At 43.4% G+C, this 19,596-nt stretch overlaps 1 protein-coding gene across 1 annotated transcript in view; it reads right to left on the bottom strand.

Moving 5' to 3' along the window:
- The window catches only part of LOC134359262 (E3 ubiquitin-protein ligase Hakai-like), a 52,836-nt gene extending 34,742 nt beyond the window's left edge, over window positions 1-18,094 (bottom strand). The window contains exons 1-4 of the mRNA XM_063072222.1: window positions 18,051-18,094; window positions 17,282-17,449; window positions 6,337-6,437; window positions 6,146-6,229 (exon numbers count right to left, since the gene is read on the bottom strand). Coding sequence (XP_062928292.1) covers window positions 6,146-6,229; window positions 6,337-6,437; window positions 17,282-17,449; window positions 18,051-18,063 — 366 coding nt within the window. The 5' untranslated portion in view covers window positions 18,064-18,094. The remainder of the gene's footprint in view (window positions 1-6,145; window positions 6,230-6,336; window positions 6,438-17,281; window positions 17,450-18,050) is intronic.
- Window positions 18,095-19,596: the final 1,502 nt, after the last annotated feature.

Raw genomic sequence — 19,596 nt, 5'->3', positions numbered from 1 at the left:
GGATGCAATACTGCTTAGCGCTGTGATGTAAGGTTCAGCAGTGTCACAGCTTCAGGGAAGAAGCTCTTCCTGTGCCTGCTGGTGAGGGAGCTTTGCAGTCCGATACGGTACAATTGCCATACCACACTGAGATGCAGTAGGTAAGAATCTAGTGATTATTAGAGTCATAGAGAAGTAAAGAAGCAGGGACTTCAGTGCATCTAGTCCATGCTGAAGCCATTTAAACTGTCTACTCCCATCGACCTGCACTGGGACCATAGTCCTCCATACCCTACCATCCATGGACCTATCCAAACTTCTCTTAAGCATTGAAATCAAGCTTGCATGGACCACTTGTGCTAGCAGCTCATTCCACGCTCTCATGACCCTCTGAATGAAGAAAGTCTCCCCTCCCCATAAACTTCTCACCTTTTACCTTTAACCCATGAGGCATTGATCGTGTGGATAGTCAGAGGCTATTTCCCAGGGCTGAAATGGCTGCCACGAGAGAGCATAGTTTTAAGGTGCTTGGAAGTAGGTACAGAGGAGATGTCAGGGGTAAGGTTTTTATGCAGAGAGTGGTGAGTACGTGGAATGGGCTGCTGGCATCAGTGGTGTTGGCGCATACGATAGGGTCTTTTAAGAGACTTTTTGGATAGGTACATAGAGCTTAGAAAAATAGAGTGCTATGGGTAACCTGAGTAATTTCCAAGGTAGGGACATGTTCAGCAAAACTTTGTGGGGTATTGTGCTATAGGTTTTCTATGTTTCTATGTCCCACCCAACCTCAGTGGTACAAGCCTGATAGCATTTACGCTATCTATACCTTTCATAATTTTGTATAGTTCTATCAAATCTCTTCTACATTCTAAACAAGACAGTCAACCCGCAATGTTCCCTCTAAGGTGTGCGCGCATGCACCTTTTGCTAATAGCGCACACAGGAATTTAAACTGTGCACAAAAGCTTGTCACCCTCGACCTTGTTGGCATGTTAAGTATATTTCCCGACTGTACTGGCGGCCAGAAGAAACAGCAAGGACAGGTCTAATCAAGGACAGGTGAAGCAGACAAGCCAGTTGCCTTTGTTTCTCTCTTTTTCTGGACTCTAAACTGATTCGTGCTCTTGGATAATCTAATCAAAGCAACTGAATGTGGATACAGGAAGCTTCAGGTAATGATCTGCTGAATCTAAGAGCATTCTCAAACAAGTAGCCATAGACTCTGAACTGACTCTTGCTCTGGGACAATCTAATCAGAGCAATAAACCCGAGGCCATTCTCAGAGAATAGCTACTTGTTATGTAACATGCCAGACCTGCAATCGGTAATCCTGTTAGACTCTGTCTGGGTTTGGACCAGTCAGAGCCATGAAACAATGTTGGCTGCAGCCTTGTACACTGACTAGTAAGAAGGGTGACCCAGGTAGGTCAGGTGACCTTGAGCCAATGGGATGTAGATTCAATGGTTCAATTGATGAGGAACAATACAAGTCTCAGGAGCTCCAAATATGCAGGGGCGATAACTCTCTAGCAGCCAGAGACCAACCATCGTGGATAAGGAAGACCCCACAGACACGTGGAGATCGGTACCATGAGGAATACCTGGTCAGCATAGACTCCCTTCCTGGGTAATAACCTTTTCTCTTCATTGACTGTTCATGTGACTGTTCAGGAATTCTAGTAGGAAGCACACAGGTAGATAAGAGTGTGAACTCATGTGCGTTTTAGTTGAAACAATAAATGTTACTTGTTGGTAAGTACAGATTTTCTGGACCTCACTGATTATTACAAGGGGTGATGCTTGTAACAGTACATAATCACATATCCTTTTCCGGTTTCTGATGCAAATGGTGTTGATAATGCGGAGTCTGCATGATTTGTCTGCAGATTTTAGAACTGGCTGGCTTTGTTGTTTTTATCGAATTACACAGTGCATACATATAGTTGTCACTGGACAAAAATTTGCACAGCACAAGGTTTTTTGCACACACTGGTCATTACAAATTAGAGGGAACATCGTCCACCCAGCAACATCCTTGTAAGTTTTCTCTGCACTCTTTCAACCTTGTTTACATCTTTCTTGTAGGTAGGTGACCAAAGCTGCACACAATACTCCAAACTAGGCCTCACCAACATCTTGGGCAACTTCAACATAACATCTCTTCGTGATTTTTATAAATGACCTGGATGAGGAAGTGGACAGATGGGTTAGTAAGTTTGCTGATGACACAAAGGTTGGAGGTGTTGTGGATAGTGTGGAGCGCTCTCAGAGGTTACAGAGGGACTAGAGAGTTATCGCCCCTGCATATTCGGAGCTCCTGAGTCTTATATTGTTCCTAGGATGCAAAACTAGGCTGAGAAGTGGCAGATGGATTTCAACCCAGGTAAGTGTGAGGTGGTTCATTTTGGTAGGTCAAATATGATGGCAGAATATAGTATTAATGGTAAGACTCATGGCAGTGTGGAGGGTCAGAGGGATCTTGCGGTGTGAGTCCGTAGGACACACAAAGCAGCTGCGCAGGTTGACTCTGTGGTTGAGAAGGTGTACGGTGTATTGGCCTTCATCAATTGTGGAATTGAATTTAGGAGCCAAGAGGTAATGTTGCAGCCATATAGGACCCTGGTCAGACCACACTTGGAGTACAGTGCTCAGTTCTGGTTGCCTCACTACAGGAAGGATGTGGAAGCCATAGAAAGGGTGCAAAGGAGATTTACAAGCATGTTGCCTGGATTGGGGAGCATGCCTTATGAGAATAGGTTGAGTGAACTCGGCCTTTTCTCCTTGGAGCGACGGAGGATAAGAGGTGACCTGATAGAGGTGTATAAAATGATGAGAGGCATTGATCGTGTGGATAGTCAGAGTCTTTTTCCCAGGGCTGAAATGGTTGCCACAAGAGGACACAGGTTTAAGGTGCTGGGGAGTAGGTACAGAGGAGATGTCGGAGTAAGTTTTTTACTCAGAGAGTGGTGAGTGCATGGAATGGGCTGCCGGCGACGGTGGTGGAGGCGGATATAATAGGGTCTTTTAAGAGACTTTAGATAGGTACACGAAACTTAGAAAAATAGAGGGCTATAGGCAAGCCTAGTAATTTCTAAGGTAGGGACATGTTCGGCACAACTCTGTGGGCCAAAGGGCCTGTTATTGTGCTGTAGGTTTTCTATATTTCTATCTCCTGTACTCAATACATTGATTTATGAAGGCCAATGTGCCTAAAAGCTTTCTTTATGACCATATCCACCTGTGACACCACTTTCAACGAATTATGGACCAGTCTCAGATCTCTTTGTTCCTACCACACTCCTCAGTGCCCTACTGGTTGGTCCTACTGAAGTGCAGAACTTTGCACTTGTCTGCATTAAATTCAATCTGCCATTTCAGCCCGTTTTTCCACCTGATGCAAATCCCTATGCAAGCCACAATACCCTTCCTTGCTGTCCACTACACCCTCAATCCTGGGTGTCATCCGCAAATTTGCTGATCCAGTTAACCACATTATCATCCAGATCATCGATATAGACGACAAACATCAGAGGACCCAGCACCAAGCCCTGTGGCAGACTGGTAGTCACAGGCCTCCAGTCACAGAGGCAACCCTCTACTACCACTCTCTGGCTTCTCCCACAAAGTCAATGTCTAATCCAATTTACTACCTCATCCTGAATGTGAGCAACTAAGCCTTCTTGACCAGATGGGACCTTGTCAAATGTCTTACTAAATAGAAGTCCACGTAGACAACATCCACTGCCTTGCCTTCATCCACCTTCCTGGTAACTTCCTCAAAAAACTCGATGAAGATTGGTTAGACATGACCTACCATGCATGAAGCCAGTCTTCATCGAGTTTTTTGAGGAAGTTACCAGGAAAGTGGATGAAGTCACGGGATGCAAAGTGTTCCCCTACACAAACCTGACACCTGCCCTGTCTCATTCCCTAATATCAGATCCAGTATCGCACACTCTCTCACTGAGACTTGTACGCACTGATGAAGGAAACTTTCCGGAACACATTTGACAAACTCTGACCTATCTAGTCCTTTCACAGTATAAGATTCCCAGTTAATATGTGGAAAGTTAAAATCACCTACTGTAACAACCTTATGTTTCTTGCCAACAGTTTGTAGTCTCTTTACAATTTGTTCCTCTAAATTTTCGGACTGTTGGGTGGTCTGTAATATATCTATTAATGTGGTCATGCCTTTCTTATTTCTCAATTCCATCCATAACACCTCACTAGTTGAGTTCTCCAGTCAGCCCTGACACCACCCCTCCTCCTTTAATCCCTTCATGTCTAAAACAATGGAACCCCAAAATATTCAGCTGCCAGTCCTGCTCCTCCTGCAACCAAGTCTCACTAATGGCTACAATGTCATAATTCCAGGTGTTGATCCATGCCCAAGAGCTCATACACCTTTCCTATGTTACTTCTTTCATTGAAATATTCGCAGCTCAGGACACTGGTCACACCATGCTCAACCTTTTGATTCCTGACTTTATCTGAGCTTTTACCAACATCTGGCTCCACAACTTCTCTACCAACTGTTCTGGCACTCTGGTCCCCATCCCCCTGCAACTCTAGTTTAACCCCACTGTGCAGCATTAAACAAACCTTACCACGAGGATACTAGTCCCCCTCCAATTCAGGTGCAAACCATCCCTCCTGTACACGCCCTGCCTTCCCTGGAAGAGAGCCCATTGATCTAAAAATCTTATGCCCTCCCTCCTCCACCAACTCTTTAGCCACATATTAAACTGTATAATCTTCCTAGTTCTGGCCTCACTAGCATGTGGCATGGGTAGCAATCCTGAGATCATAACCCTGGAAACCCACCCTTTAACTTAGCACCTAACTCCCAGAACTCCCCATGCAAAACCTTGTCACTCGTCCTACACATGTCATACACGGACCACAACCTCTGGCTGTTCACCCTCCCACTTCAGAATGCTGAGGCCTAGCTCCAAGATTTCCCAGGCTCTTGGACCCAAGAGGCAACATACCACCCAGGAATCACAGTCTCGCCCACAGAACCTCCTGTCCATTCCCCTCCCCTATTGCCTCTTTTCCACCACCCCTTTTGAGTCACAGAGCCAGACTCAGCACCAAAGACCCAACCATTGTGACTTTCATCTGTTAGGTTGAAGGGATATACCTGTTGTTGAGGGGGATGGCTACAGTACTCTGCAGTGGCTCCTTAACCCCTTTTCCCCTTCCTGTCATGCAGTTTCCTGTGCCCTGCACCTTGGGTGTAATTACCCATCTGTATGTCCTATCTCTCAGCCTCCCAAATGATCCAGAGTTCATCCAGTTCCAGCTCCAATTCCTCAATGCGGATTGTCAGAAGCTGTAGCTGGATGCACTTCTCACAGTTGCAGTCGTCAGGGACACTGGAGATCTCCCTGCCTTCCCAATCCTGCAAGAGGAGCATTTCACCATCCTGCCTGACATAAGAAATAGGAGCAGGAATAGGCCATCTGGCCCATTGAGCCTGCTCTGCCATTCAATAAGATATTGGCTGATCTGGCCATGGACTCATCTCCACCTACCGCTTTTTCCACAGAACCCTTAATTCCCCTACTATGCAAAAATCTTGTCTTAAAATATGTCTACTGTCCTAGCTGAGCAGATATAAAGGATGGAAAACAAAACTTAACCTAGAGCTTTTCTTGAAAGATCATTACCAATACCGTCAGCTACCTCCCGCTACCTCCTTCAGAAGCCTGGGGTGTAGTCCATCTGGTTCAGGTGACTTATCCACCTTCAGACATCTGAGTGCGTTTGTGAAAGTGAGCAAAAACAATTAAAAGTTTGCACTTTCACAACGAAAAAAAAACACCTTCCAGAGCTAGATAAATACTAACTGCTGGAGGAAGACAGTGGATAAGACAGCATCTATGGAGGCAAAGGAATACTTGATATTTTGGATCAAGATCTGATGCAATGCCTTAATTTGAGAAGTCAATCATCCTGTTGTCTCCATAGATGCTGCTCAACCTGAATTTTTCTGGCAGCTTGTTTTTGGCTTCAGTTTACACTATCTGCAGTCTTGTGTCTTCTATGAATAGTGAACTGTGTAAACAACAGGAGAACAGGAAATAGAAAAGTATCTCTGAACACTGGAGAAAAAAAGCACTAGGATTACAGCTGAGGAAATTAAAACAACCTCACTCACCATTCGTCCATATATCTTGATTGGCAATCCACATTTATCACAGAAATGAACAGGAGTATCATCTTTTTCACCCAACAAATTTACCTGTAAAACACATTTGACCAGATTATTCCCATACCCAAGAATACAATATATTTATCTATATCTAACCTATAGATACAAAAGTATATTTATTTGTATCAAAAAGTTACCTTAAAATCCCAGAAAAACTGCAGAGAGAATCTGCGCTGGTTCCCAAACACTTCTCCACTTTTACATTCATAGATCTCATCTTCATTATAGTCAAACCCTTCTGAAAGATACCAGAGTGAAAAGTTTTACAAGAGAATCTGTTGTCAATTCATTCACAAGCAGGAAATTCTGGAGAAGTACAGAATGTTACAGAGTGAGATAAAAGAGGACAGCTGGTTTACACCAGGATTGAGAGGCAGTACCCAACATGGCTTTGTCCGTGGCAGATCATGTATTAAAACTGAGTTTCTTGCTGATGTTACCCAAAAAGTCAATTAGCACATGACAGCAAATGCGGCTTACATGGAGCTTTGATAAAGTTGCATATGCTAAGCTGTTCAGGAAGGTTAGATTGCATTGGGTCCAGGAGAGCTGGCTAACTGAATATAAAATGATGGTAGATAGCAGAGGGTGATATTGCAAGGCTTTCTATTGGACTGGAGGGCTGTAAACCATGGTGTGCCTCAGAGGCTGGTACTGAGCCCATTGCTGTTTGTTATCCAGATCAATGATTCGGATAAGAATGTACATGGCATGGTTAATAAGTCTGCTGGTTTTCAAAAGTTTCTCGATCCTCTAGCTTGCTATGTTGTATGCCCCGTCTTCTGCTTTTTTGCTTTGACTTCCCTTATCTGCCCAGTCACCTCATCTTCTCTTTAGAATGCTGAGAATCACCTTTTCTCTAATGGATTCAACTACAAGCTGCTCTAAAAAGCCACCTTGTAAGCATTTTACAAACTCTTTCTCCTGGGAACTAGCACCAACCTGATTGTCCCAATTACCTACATATTGAAATCCCCTATGACCATCCAAACATTGCCTTTTTTACATGCTTCTTCTACCTCCCACATCCGAGCTACTGTTTGAGGCATGTATATAACTCCTATCAGGATCATTTTACCCTTGCAGTTTCTCAATATGCATCCTTGATGTTCAGTTTCCAACTATGATCTTTCAGCCACAACTCAGTGATGCCTGCAATGTCACATCAGCCAATTTCCAACTCCACTATAAGATCATCTACCTTATTTTGTATACTATGTGAATACAAATATTGCACTTTTAGTCCCATTTTCACCAACCTTCCAACTTTGTCTCCATGTTGCCTAAAATTAAATTCTTATACTTTTATAACAGTTTGGCTTGCTGTCCAGAATAAAGAATAAGACAAGTTTAGAAAGGTACAAGAATTTAATTTCAGGCTGCTTCCCCAATACTGATGCCAATGTCCTAAGAATTCAAACCCACTTTTCCCTCACTAATCTCTGAGCCACACCTTTAGCGTCATCTCATTAACCCTATACCAATTTGCATGTGGTTGGGCAACCGCTCTAGTCTGAAAAACAATCTTCCAACCATCATCCTCAATCAAACCAACCAGTTAGTTTCCCCTGGATCCCATATGATCCAACTTTTCAACCCATTTTACCATGCAGAACCTTATCAGAGACTTTGCTGAAATCCATGTAGACCAGTGGTCCCCAACCTCCGGGCCGCGGACTGATACATTGCCGTGAAGAATGCAGTGGTGCAGCGGTCGTCGGAACGCACTCAGCACATCTTTAAGATAAAAGCCAAAACAAACAAGCTAATTAACTAGGTGCCACCCAGCACGTAAATGTCGGCCCAGATCTGCCTCTGATCCTACTACCACTTCCGCTGGCTGCTTCATCAACACTCGCACCACCATCTCAGTGAAGAGGTTCTCCCTCATGTTCCCCTTAAATATTTGATCTTTCACTTTTAATTCATGACCTCTAGTTCTAAAGGAGGATGCAGTCCCGGAGAAGGGTCTTGGCCGGAAATATCAACTGTTTATTCATTTCTGCCTGATCTGCTGAGTTTCTCCAGCATTTTGTGTGTGTTGCACTGGATTTCTAGCACCTGAAGAATCTCTTGGAAGGATGCCTACCCTGAAGAAATTTAAATTTCTTTCTCCAGTCCTGAAGAAGTGCCTCGGGCTGAAATGTCAACTGTTTATTCATTTCTATAGATTCTGCCCGACCTGCTAAGTTCCACCAGCATTGTGTGTGTACCTCTAGTTCTGGTCTTACCAAAGCTCAGTGTAAGAAGCCTGCTCGCAGTTAGCTCATCACAATAAAATGACATCCCTTCAGAACTGAGATAAGGAGGGATGACTTTTGCCAGAGGGTGGTGAATCTGTGGAATTCGTTGCCACAGATGACTATGGAGATCAAGTCATTGGGCATACAGTCAGCCCTCCTTATCTGTGAGGGATTGGTTCCGGACTCCCTGCGGATACCAAAAAACGTGGAAGCTCAATTCCCTTATTCAACCTGTCTCATGCGGTGGACCTTAGGACCCAGCAGAACCCCGGACCTTATTTAACCTGTCTCAGTGTGGTGGCGGAGCTCTGAATCCGCAGAGTTTCTATTCACGAAAATAATCACGATCACGATTGAAAATAAAGTGGAAATAATAAAGCGATCGGGAAGAGGTGAAATGCCATCCGTCATTGGAAAAGCGTTAGGCTACAGTCGGTCAACAATCGGAACAATTTTAAAGGATAAAGTGAGAAAGGCCCTGCCCCGATGAAAGCTACAATTATTATTACGCAATGCAGTGGTTTAATTATTGAAATACATACGTTTCTTAAGTGTTTTATATGCATAGAAAGGTAAAATATATACTATATACTAAGACAAACGTTTCACTAATTGACGCTAAATAATACCGGATGTACCTGTTCCGACTTACTTAGTAAGAGAACTTACATCTTTTTTCGATCGCGATCCACAATAACCTACACACATCCTCCTGTGTACTTTAAGTCATCTCCAGATTACTTATAATACCTAATGCAACATAAGTGCTAATAGTTGTTATACTGCATTGTTTAGGGAATAATGACAAGGAAAAAAGTCTGTACGTGCTCGAACAACAAGTGCTGGAAGAGCACTTCTGGGTTTTCTCGATTCGCGGTTGGTTGAATTCACGCATGCGGAACTCGCGGATAAGGAGGGCCGACTGTATTTAAAGCAGAGGTGTCAAAGTTTATGAGCCAAAGGCAGAAGAGGGTCGAGAAGGATAATCAGCCATGATCGAATGGTGAAGCAGACCTGATGGGCCACATGGGTATGATACTGAAGTGCCTGTCTGTGTACCTCTTTTACCCCCTCTGGCAGCAAGTACTAGGTATCAACCATTCTTTGTGCAAAACAACTTCCACTCCAAATCCTCTTTAAACCTTCTCCACACCTTAACCTGTTTTCTACAGACCTACCAAAGGAAAAGGATTCTAATTTTCCAACTGACCTTACATACTTCTATCACATCACTCTGAGCCTCTTCAAATCGATGGAAAACACTATAATCCTCCTATCCAGACAAGATTGGAACATGAAAGATGATTGTCTAAGGATACATGAACATATAACAGCTGAAAAGTTGGCAAAGCAGCAGCAGATGAAATTTAATTCAGATATGTCTGAGGTCACATTCTGGTAGAATATATAGAGTACAAAGCAGGGACCTAAAAAGTTCCTACAGAGAAACATTGGTGTGCAAGCCAAATGCTCCCTGAAAGTGGCAACACCAGATATAAGACCATAAGACAAAGGAGCAGAAGTCGGCCATTCAGCCCATCGAGTCTGCTCCGCCATTTTATGAGCTAATCCATTCTCCTATTTAGTCCCACTCCTCCGGCTTCTCACCATAATCTTTGATGCCCTGGCTACTCAGATACCTATCAATCTCTGCCTTAAATACACCCAATGACTTGGCCTCCACTGCTGCCCGTGGCAACAAATTCCATAGATTCACCACCCTCTGACTAAAAAAATTTCTTCGTTTATCTGTTCTGAATGGGCGCCCTTCAATCCTTAAGTCATGCCCTCTCGTACTAGACTCCCCCATCATGGGAAACAACTTTGCCACATCAACTCTGTCCATGCCTTTCACATTCGAAATGTTTCTATGAGGTCTCCCCTCATTCTTCTAAACTCCAAGGAATACAGTCCAAGAGTGGACAAACATTCCTCATATGTGAACCCTCTAATTCCCGGAATCATTCTAGTGAATCTTCTCTGTACCCTCTCCAACGTCAGCACATCCTTTCTCAAAGGTATCCAAAGGTAGAGCGTTCCTATGAAACGGTTCGTAAGCCGAAATGTTGTAAAGCGAAGAAGCAATTACCATTTATTTATATGGGAAAATTTTGTGAGCGTTTGCAGTCCCAAAAATAACCTACCAAATCATGCCAAATAACACATAAAACCTAAAATAACAGTCACATATAGTAAAAGCAGGAATGATATGATAAATACATAGCCTATATAAAGCAGAAATACTTTTCCACAATCATTACTGCACTGTTCTCCGTAGTGAAAATCTCACACAAGCGCCATTGGCAGGAAAACTCATGCAAGTGCTGTTGGCAAAAACGCGGCGCAAGCGCTCTCCAGTAACCTTTAAGCTATGAAGCTGCCAAATCATACCAAGTAACACATAAAAATACACAGCCTATATAAAGTAGAAATAATGTATGTACAGTGTAGTATTACTTACCGGAATCGGGAAGACAGCGCCGAACACACTGATGATGGTGTGTTAGGCTGAGTCGGAGTTTGGGTGGTGCAGTGGCCCCCCACCCTCCAGGCCGCTGAGCGATACATTGCCGCGAAGCATGCAGGGGTACAGTGGTAGCCGGGAGGCACACAGCACATCTTTAAGAAAAAAGCCAAAACAAACATGCTAATTAATTAGGTGCTGCCCGGCACGTAATTGTCGGCCCAGATCAGTGCCGATTTCCGATTGCATCCTCTCTGATCTGGGCCAACAATAACGTGTCGGCAGCACCTAATTAATTAGCATGTTTATTTCGACTTTTTTCTTAAAGATGTGCTATGTGCCTCCCGGCTACCGCTGCATTCTCCGCAAATTGGTATCTGTCCGTAGCCTGGGGGTTGGGGTGGTGGGACACTGGGGTGTCACCTCATCATCGTCTGTTTCCATTAAGGCAGGTAGGTCATCTCCTATCTCTGCCCGCCTCAATGTCGAAGGTCAAGGTTCGTCGTCTGCTGTGGCTGATGTGGAAGGCTTGCTTGACTGCTGAGCCTCGCACATTTTTCTATCACACAGTTCTTTGTAAGGACTCAAACCATCCTGCAAATATCCCCTAAACCAACGTACCCTTTCAAAATTAAAGTCGTACTTTATCATTACTCATTCGGTTTCGATTGTTATCCTTTTTTCTTCCAATTGCATCAGCTCTTCATCAGATCTTGGTCATGGGATGCCAAAACCTCTTCAACATCATGTTCGTCAGCTTCCACAAGCCAAACTCACTTTGTCCTTACTTGGTTCACCACGATCAAAACGCTTAATTATGTCTAGTTTTAAGCTAAGTGTAACACCTTTACGAGCTCTTTTAGGCTTTTCCGATACCATAGAACTCATCTTGCAAACGATTGCTCACAGGCATGTGTTTAAACAATGCCAGCAAGAATACCATTCCGAATCCGAGGGAGAGCAGCTGCTCGGAGCGCGCGCTGCTTTTTTTTGTAACAGTGAAAACACCTTCTGAAAGCGAAAACAGGGTCCTAATGTAGGTCTTTTGTAACAGTGAGGTTTCCTAAAGCGAATGTTCGAAAAGCGGGAGACACCTGTACTCCAAGTGAGATCTCACCAGCGCCTTATAGTGCCTCAACATCACATCCCTGCTCCGATACTCTATTCCTCTAGAAAAGAATGCCAACATTGCATTCGCCTTCTTCACCACCGAGTCAACCTGGAGTTGATATGATAATGAAAAAGGCATGAAGTATTCTTACCTTCACAGCCCGAGACAGTGAGTGCAAGAGTTGTCACGTTATGTTGCGACTGTACAAAATATTGGTTATACCACACTATTGTGTACAGCTTTGGTCACCCATTTGAAATGGAGAGATTAATCAGAACATTGCTTGGAATGGAGAGCTGTAATTAAATGGACAGATTAGCTAGGATGGGTTTATTCTCACTAAAAGATTGAGGGGTAACCTTATACGGTTTTCTAAAATAATGAAGGGCACCGATAAGATAGTCATTTTCCCATGACAGCAGAATCCAGAACAATAAGGCAGATTTATGGTTGGGGTGGAGGGGACTGGGTAGTGAGGAAATCCAAAAGGTCACTCTTTCTACACAGAAGATAGTGGTTACCTGAAACAAGCTGCCAGAGGTGATAGGGGAACTAGATACAATTACGTTGTTTAAAAGGCATTTGAAGAGGTACTTAGTAGGAAATCTAGAAGACTACAGAAATTTGGCATGTCCCCATCGGCTCTTACCGATTTTTATTGATGCACACATCAAAGGAACCAGTTTCCCCTCTAATGACTCTGTCTATACTTCTCACTGCCTAAGTAAAGCACCCAGCATAATCAAAGACCCCACTCACTCTTCCCCCATTGGCCAGAAGATATAAAAGCCTGAAACCATGCATCATCAAATTTGAAGACAGTTTCTATCCCACTGTTATCAGACTCTTGAATGGACATCTTATATAAGATTGACTCTTGACCTCACAATCTACCGCGTTGTGATCTTACACTTTATCTGTGCTGCACTTTCTCTGTAGCTTGTACATTTTATTCTGTACTGTCATTGTTCTAACTTTCATTGTGTAATGATCTGATCTGTATGCAAGAGAAGTTTTTCATTGTATACAGGTGACAATAATAAACCTGTATAATACAATGTAGATAGGCAGCTATAACATAGGCCAAAAAGGTTATTTTTGAGCTGTGCCTGTTATGATTCAATTATTCTCTACTGTGCTCACTTCAGCACAATCCTTCCTATAGTGTGGCAAACAGAACTATACAAAATACCCCAAGTACAGTCTAACCTGTGATTAATAAAGTTGCAACAGATCTTGGAATGAAGCCCACAATAAAGTTCCAAATTTTATTTTCTATTCCTGATCTATAAAGGCAAACATGCCATATACGTTCCATCTACCGGAGTCATCATTTTCAGGGAACTATGCACTTGAACCCAAAATTACCTCTGTCAACAATCCTTAGCATTTCACCATTGAGTGTACATGTCATATCCCTATTTCATTTTCCCTGTAGTTATTGGAATTAAATTCCATTTGCCAATGTTTCAACCAACTTTCTATCTGATCTGTGTCCTGTTGTAATCTTGGAGAACCTTACTTATAACCTATGAGAAAGCTAATTTACATATCCTACATTCACTTGCCACAGAGATCAAGGGTCCCAGCAGCAACTTTCGCTCACACCGCTGGTCAGTGTGCTGCGTGTCAATTAGAAAAACAACCCACCTGATTACTAAGCCAATTCTGGATCCATTTTGAGAGCTTAGCCAAACACTTTGGTCCAGTTTCCATTAACTTGCCTTATTTGTCCAAGTCAAATCTGGCAACGTTTGATTTCAGTTGCATCTGGTGTAGACTCAGTGTTTATAAACTCTCTCCATATATTTACAACATATCATTGTTCTTCACCACCTGCCAATTGCTCACATTCCCAGAACAATTGCCTTTCCCACTTGAGATTTTGTATGAAACATTAACTCTATTTCCCTTTCTACCAGACACAGAAGTGTTTTGAGCACTACTACTTATGGGTCATGCGACGCTTGGAAGACAACCTACCAAAGTGGATGAGATCAAGAGAACTTAATTTCCTTTTAAAAATAGCTAGAAATACTTAAAAACTACTGTTCAGACAAAATTGGACACAAGAACTGAATGTGCATTTATAACATTTATGAGTACGGGTTATTCCAGGGCTACTCACAAGTGAACTCAGTGCATTTCCACACCATGAGGATCACTGCAATTTTGATCTCTGTACTTAAAAGGATACAACTTGTTTTGGATGTGATCAGAGTTGCACCACACTAAATATGGGCTCTTCAGCCTGCTATGTTTTAATTGAACTTTTTACTCACCTCCATTTAATACCATTGGCCAAAATTAGATCTCTATTATTCTATATTTTGCCCATTTAAGTGGCTGTCTAAATCCCTCAAACAATTAATGTATCTGATTTCACTACCTCCTCTGGTAGCATGTTCCAGGTATTAATCACACTGTAAAAAAGAACTCACCCCCAATAAACAACCCACAGGGGCCAGTGCTGGGACCCCTTTTCACTTTATATATTAATGATTTGGATGATGGCTTTGATACCAAGTTTGCCGATGATATGAAGATGGGTGAAGGGGCAAGTCGTATTGAGGAAGCAAGGAGTCAGCAGAAGAACAGATGGGGCAAATGAGGAAAGAAGTAGCAGATGGAATATAATGTAGGGAAGTGTATGGTCATGCACTTTGATATAAGGAATAAAGGCGTAGACTATTTTCTAAACTGGGAGAAAATTCAAAATTCAGGAAGTACAAAGGGACTTGAGAGTCCCTGGATTGAATTCCCTAAAGATTTACTTACACGTTGAGTCAGTGGCAAGGAATGCAAATTCAATGGTAGCATTCATTTTAAGGACTAGAATATAAAACCATGGGTGTAATGCTGCAGCTTTCTTTATAAGGCATTGATTTAGACTGCACGGAGTACTGGGAGCAGTGGGCACCTTATCTAAGGGAAGGTTCATGAGAATAATCCTAGGAATGAAAGAGTTAATGTATGAGGAGCATTTGATATCTCTGGGCCTGTACTCGCTGGAGTTTAGAAGAACGAGGAGGGATGATTGAAACCTATTGAATATTGAAAGGCCGGGGGGGGACGCGGGCATAAGAAAAATTTAAAAAAAGGAAGGCCTAGATAGAGTGAATGTAGAAAGGATGCTTCTTACAGTGGGGGAGTCTAGGACTAGTGGCACTACCTCAGAATAGAACAGAGATGAGGAAGAATCTCTTTAGTTGGAGGGTGGTAAATCTGTGGAATTCATTGCCACAGAGGCACTGGCGGCAAAGTCATTGGGTATATTTAAAGCTGAGGTTGATAGATTCTTGACTAGTCAGGGCACCAAATGTTACGGGGATAAGCGGGAGATTAGGGCTGAGGGGGATAATAAACCAGTCATGCTGCAATTGTGGAAGAGACTCAAAGGGCCGAATGGCTTAATTCTGCTTTTCTGTCTTATGGTCTTTAAATCTTGTTCCTCTCATCTTAAATCTGTACCCTATTGTTTTTGAGACCTCTACCATGGAAAAAAAACATACTGACTATCTGAGGGGCAAGGGCTGACAGGTAAGTTTATCACGGCACCTCTCAGCTGACTTTGTTCCAGTGAAAGCAAGCACAGCTTTTCCAATGTCTCCCCTTAACTGAAGTTCTCCAATCCAGGCAACATCTTGCTGTTTTTCCTCTGCACTCTCTGCAAGCACAACCACTGGACCACTTAAAATCATTTTCTAGGATAGGGAGTTTACTTTTGAGAACTACCAATATCCAGCAGGATTTATAAGTGACAAGCAAGAGAATATCTGCAGATGCTGGAAATCAAAGTAATACACACAAAATGGTAGAGGAACTCAGCAGGCCAGACAACATCTATGGAAAAGAATAACAGTTGACGTTTTGAGTAAATTCGACTGTGAAAGATAGTACTTTGAAAAGTCGAAACAAGAATATCTGGGACATAATTTGAAGTAGCCTAGCACTAGCCCAGGGCTAAGAAGAACACAAATCTGTCTTTGGAGGATTCAGAATAGACAATAGACAATAGGTGCAGGAGTAGGCCATTCGGCCCTTCGAGCCAGCACCCCGCCATTCACTGTGATCATGGCTGATCATCCACTATCAGTATCCAGTTCCTGCCTTATCCCCATAACCTTTGATTCCAGTATCTTTAAGAGCTCTATCCATCTCTTTTTTGAAAGTATCCAGAGACTTGGCCTCCACAGCCTTCTAGGGCAGAGCATTCCATATATCCACCACTCTCTGGGTGAAAAAGTTTTTCCTCAACTCCGTTCTAAATGGCCTACCCATAATTCTTAAACTGTGGCCCCTGGTTCTGGACTCACCCATCAGCGGGATCATGCTTCCTGCCTGCAGCGTGTCCAATCCCTTAACAGTCTTATATGCTTCAATAAGATCCCCTCTCAGCCTTCTAAATTCCAGAGTATACAAGCCCAGTTGCTCCAATCTTTCGACATATGACAGTCCCGCCATCCCGGGAATTAACCTTGTGAACCCATGCTGTACTCCCTCAATAGCAAGAATATCTTTCCTCAAATTTGGAGACCAAAACTGCACACAGTACTCCAGGTGTGGTCTCACCAGGGCCCTGTACAGCTGCAGAAGGACCTCTTTGCTCTTATACTCAATTCCCCTTGTTATGAAGGCCAGCATGCCATTAGCTTTCTTCACTGCCTGCTGTACTTGCATACTCGCTTTCAATGACTGATGTACAAGAACACCTAGATCTCGTTGTGCTTCCCCTTTTCCTAACTTGACTCCATTTAGATAATAATCTGCCTTCCCGTTCTTACCACCAAAGAATCAGGTTTATTACACCGACTTTCATGGCAGGACAGAATGAACTATGAAAATAAATAGTGCAAAAAAGATTATGAATTTATGGATTGTTCCAACCCAAGAGGTGAAGTTTGCAGAACATAAATCAAGGGAAATAAGGTTCAGAGAACCAAGTTACAGAATCTACCACATTATTGAATGAAAACAGAAAATAATGGAAACATTTTTGAGAAGTAAGACCAGATCTGTTACTTCTGCTTCTGTTACTCACTGATGGTGAATTAACAATTATCTCACAACAGAAAAATTAACAACAGTGCAACAGAAAAATAAGCAACTACTAACTGCAATTTGCATTTGAATAGCTGACTAGACCCCAACTAATGGTACAAATCCTGTCTGGATCATTCATTACCATTTGAGTTGTAATATTCATTTGAACTAAAAAGTTAATTTCACCGTATTTGAGCAATATGTCTACATATATGCATCACCTTCATCTGTGGGGACTGACTTTGAAGAATTCCTGTTCATATTTCTCTGACTTCGAGTTGAGATTCGATTTCGGTTAGACTGTTTGGAAATCAGTTTGATTGGGATTCGCCTACGAACATCAACACCACCTAGACATCCAGAACTATCAGTAGCTTGTAGATCTTTATCTTTGGAAATAGAAAGACACTGTAATTGGACTGAGTAGCAATTAGGCATATAAATACAGACGTGAAACAAACAATAGAATCAAATCACAATGAAACAGCACAGGGCAGCTGGACACCAGGGGTGAGACACGGCGTTCGGCGGGACGTGGGTTAGGGATCACAGGTGAAGAGAAGTTTAGGTGGGGGTATTAGGTGAATGTCACAGGGAAAAGTGGGGCGATTAGGCAGAGGGCATGGGGGAATGAAGCGAAGGTCACGGAATTTCAATGAGGAAGGGTCACGGGAGGGTACATATGTGCCCGCGTTTTACATGGTTCAGCCGCTACCACACGGGCTATACGCAGCACCAAACGACTTCTACCGCGAGGACAAGATACCTTTTAGCGGGATGTCAGTGAGTGAGAGCACGGGAGGGCCGAGGGCCAAGGCCCAGGCTCGGGCCGTCAGATATCCTACCACCACCGGCCTCGGTCCGTTCCGGCGGGCACTGACGGAGCGATGCGGAACCGAGGGCGGTGATGTGCGGGAGCGGCTACTTCACGCCGTAAACCAGCAAGCGATGGTAACCGAAACAGCAGGCCGACGCGCCCCAATCACTTACCTCCCTCCTCCATCTTGAGTAAAGCATTATGGGAAGGAGGAGGCGGAGCCCGTAACCTGGCAACGAGGGGAGGAGCCTGGCCGGTCCGGGCGCCTCCTGTTCCGGGGTGAACTGATCTGTTCTCGGTGCGGTGGTGGTGGTGAATGGGCAGACGTGATAGGATAAGGCTTGAAGGGAATATGGTAGTGAATAGAGTGGGAATGAGTGGGAGGATGATAGTTGATGGGGGAGTGTGGTACTGAGTTGAGTGCAGTATGACTGGAGGAATGAGGGGAGGGTGATAGGGGGTGGGGTAAGTGTGGGAATGAAGGAAAGGGGCAGTGGAGGAGTAAGGGGTGGGAATAGGTGCTGAGGGAAGGGATAGTGAGATTGAGGGGAGAGAGATTTGAGGAGTGGGGCAATAGGGGCAAAAACCTAATCTCCTAGCACATAGTCTGGTAAGTTTTCAATGTCCTCTGTGGGACAGCAATGTATATGGACATCATGACTACAAATACCATAGCTATGGTCTAACCATTATCCTGTATGTTTACAGTGAGACATCCTTATTCAACTAGTCACAAAGCCTTTTGCAACAAAGTCCATCATACCATTTGATTTCTAACCTGCATCTCTCTGAAGTCTCTGCATCATGCTGACTACTCAAGCCCAGCTATTGACATACTCATGGTAACATGTCCAGTAACACTGACATCCACTTTGATGAAATGCTTTGAGTGACAATCCAGCCTGAGAAGTAACTTGGATCTGCTCCAATTTGCCTACCGGCACAACAGATGCCATTTCATTGGCTCTTCACTCAGTTCTGGAACATCTGGACAGTAAAGATGCATTCATCAGGATGCTCTTTATCGACCACAGCTCAGCAACAATATCGTCCCCTCAAAACTAATCAATAAGCTTCAAGAACTTGGCCTTAATACTGCCTTATACAATTGGATCCATGATTTCCTCATTTGCAAACCCCAATCATGTTGGATTGGCAAAAACATCTCCACAATCTTCTCAGCCTTGGTGCACCACAAGGATTAGCTCCCTGCTCTACTCACTTTATACTTGTGACTGTGAGGCTAAAGTCCAATCCATATTTAAGTTTGCTGACAACACTACTGTGCTTGCCTGTACGTTATCCTAACCAATTGAGAATCTATCAATCTCTGATAAGACCATAAGATATAGGAGCAAAGGGATATCTCCAGCAGCCACACATGCAATAAGTACCACTAAGAATATTTGGAAGGTCATAGGTGGTGTAAAAATTGCACATAATATTTTCAGAATCTGGTCCTATCACATGGTGGTTGAAACGACAGCTTTCACCCTTATCCCAGTGAAGCAACACCACAGCAGTCTACTGTAGGAAGTTTGATACCACCCTTCAGAGCAGTTGCATTGGCAGGACTTCCCTTGGAGCTTCACATGAAGTTAACAGTACTTGAAATAGGCACTTTTTTCATTGGTAGGATATCCTGACTGGTAGATAAGGCACTCTGCAGCCAGCATCATCTTCTGGGCTTCAGGTATATGTTGATGGAAACCTTTAAGA

This window comes from Mobula hypostoma, chromosome 20 (assembly GCF_963921235.1).
Source record: "Mobula hypostoma chromosome 20, sMobHyp1.1, whole genome shotgun sequence".
NCBI lineage: Eukaryota > Metazoa > Chordata > Chondrichthyes > Myliobatiformes > Myliobatidae > Mobula > Mobula hypostoma.
This window is presented reverse-complemented; position numbering and strand designations above follow the sequence as displayed.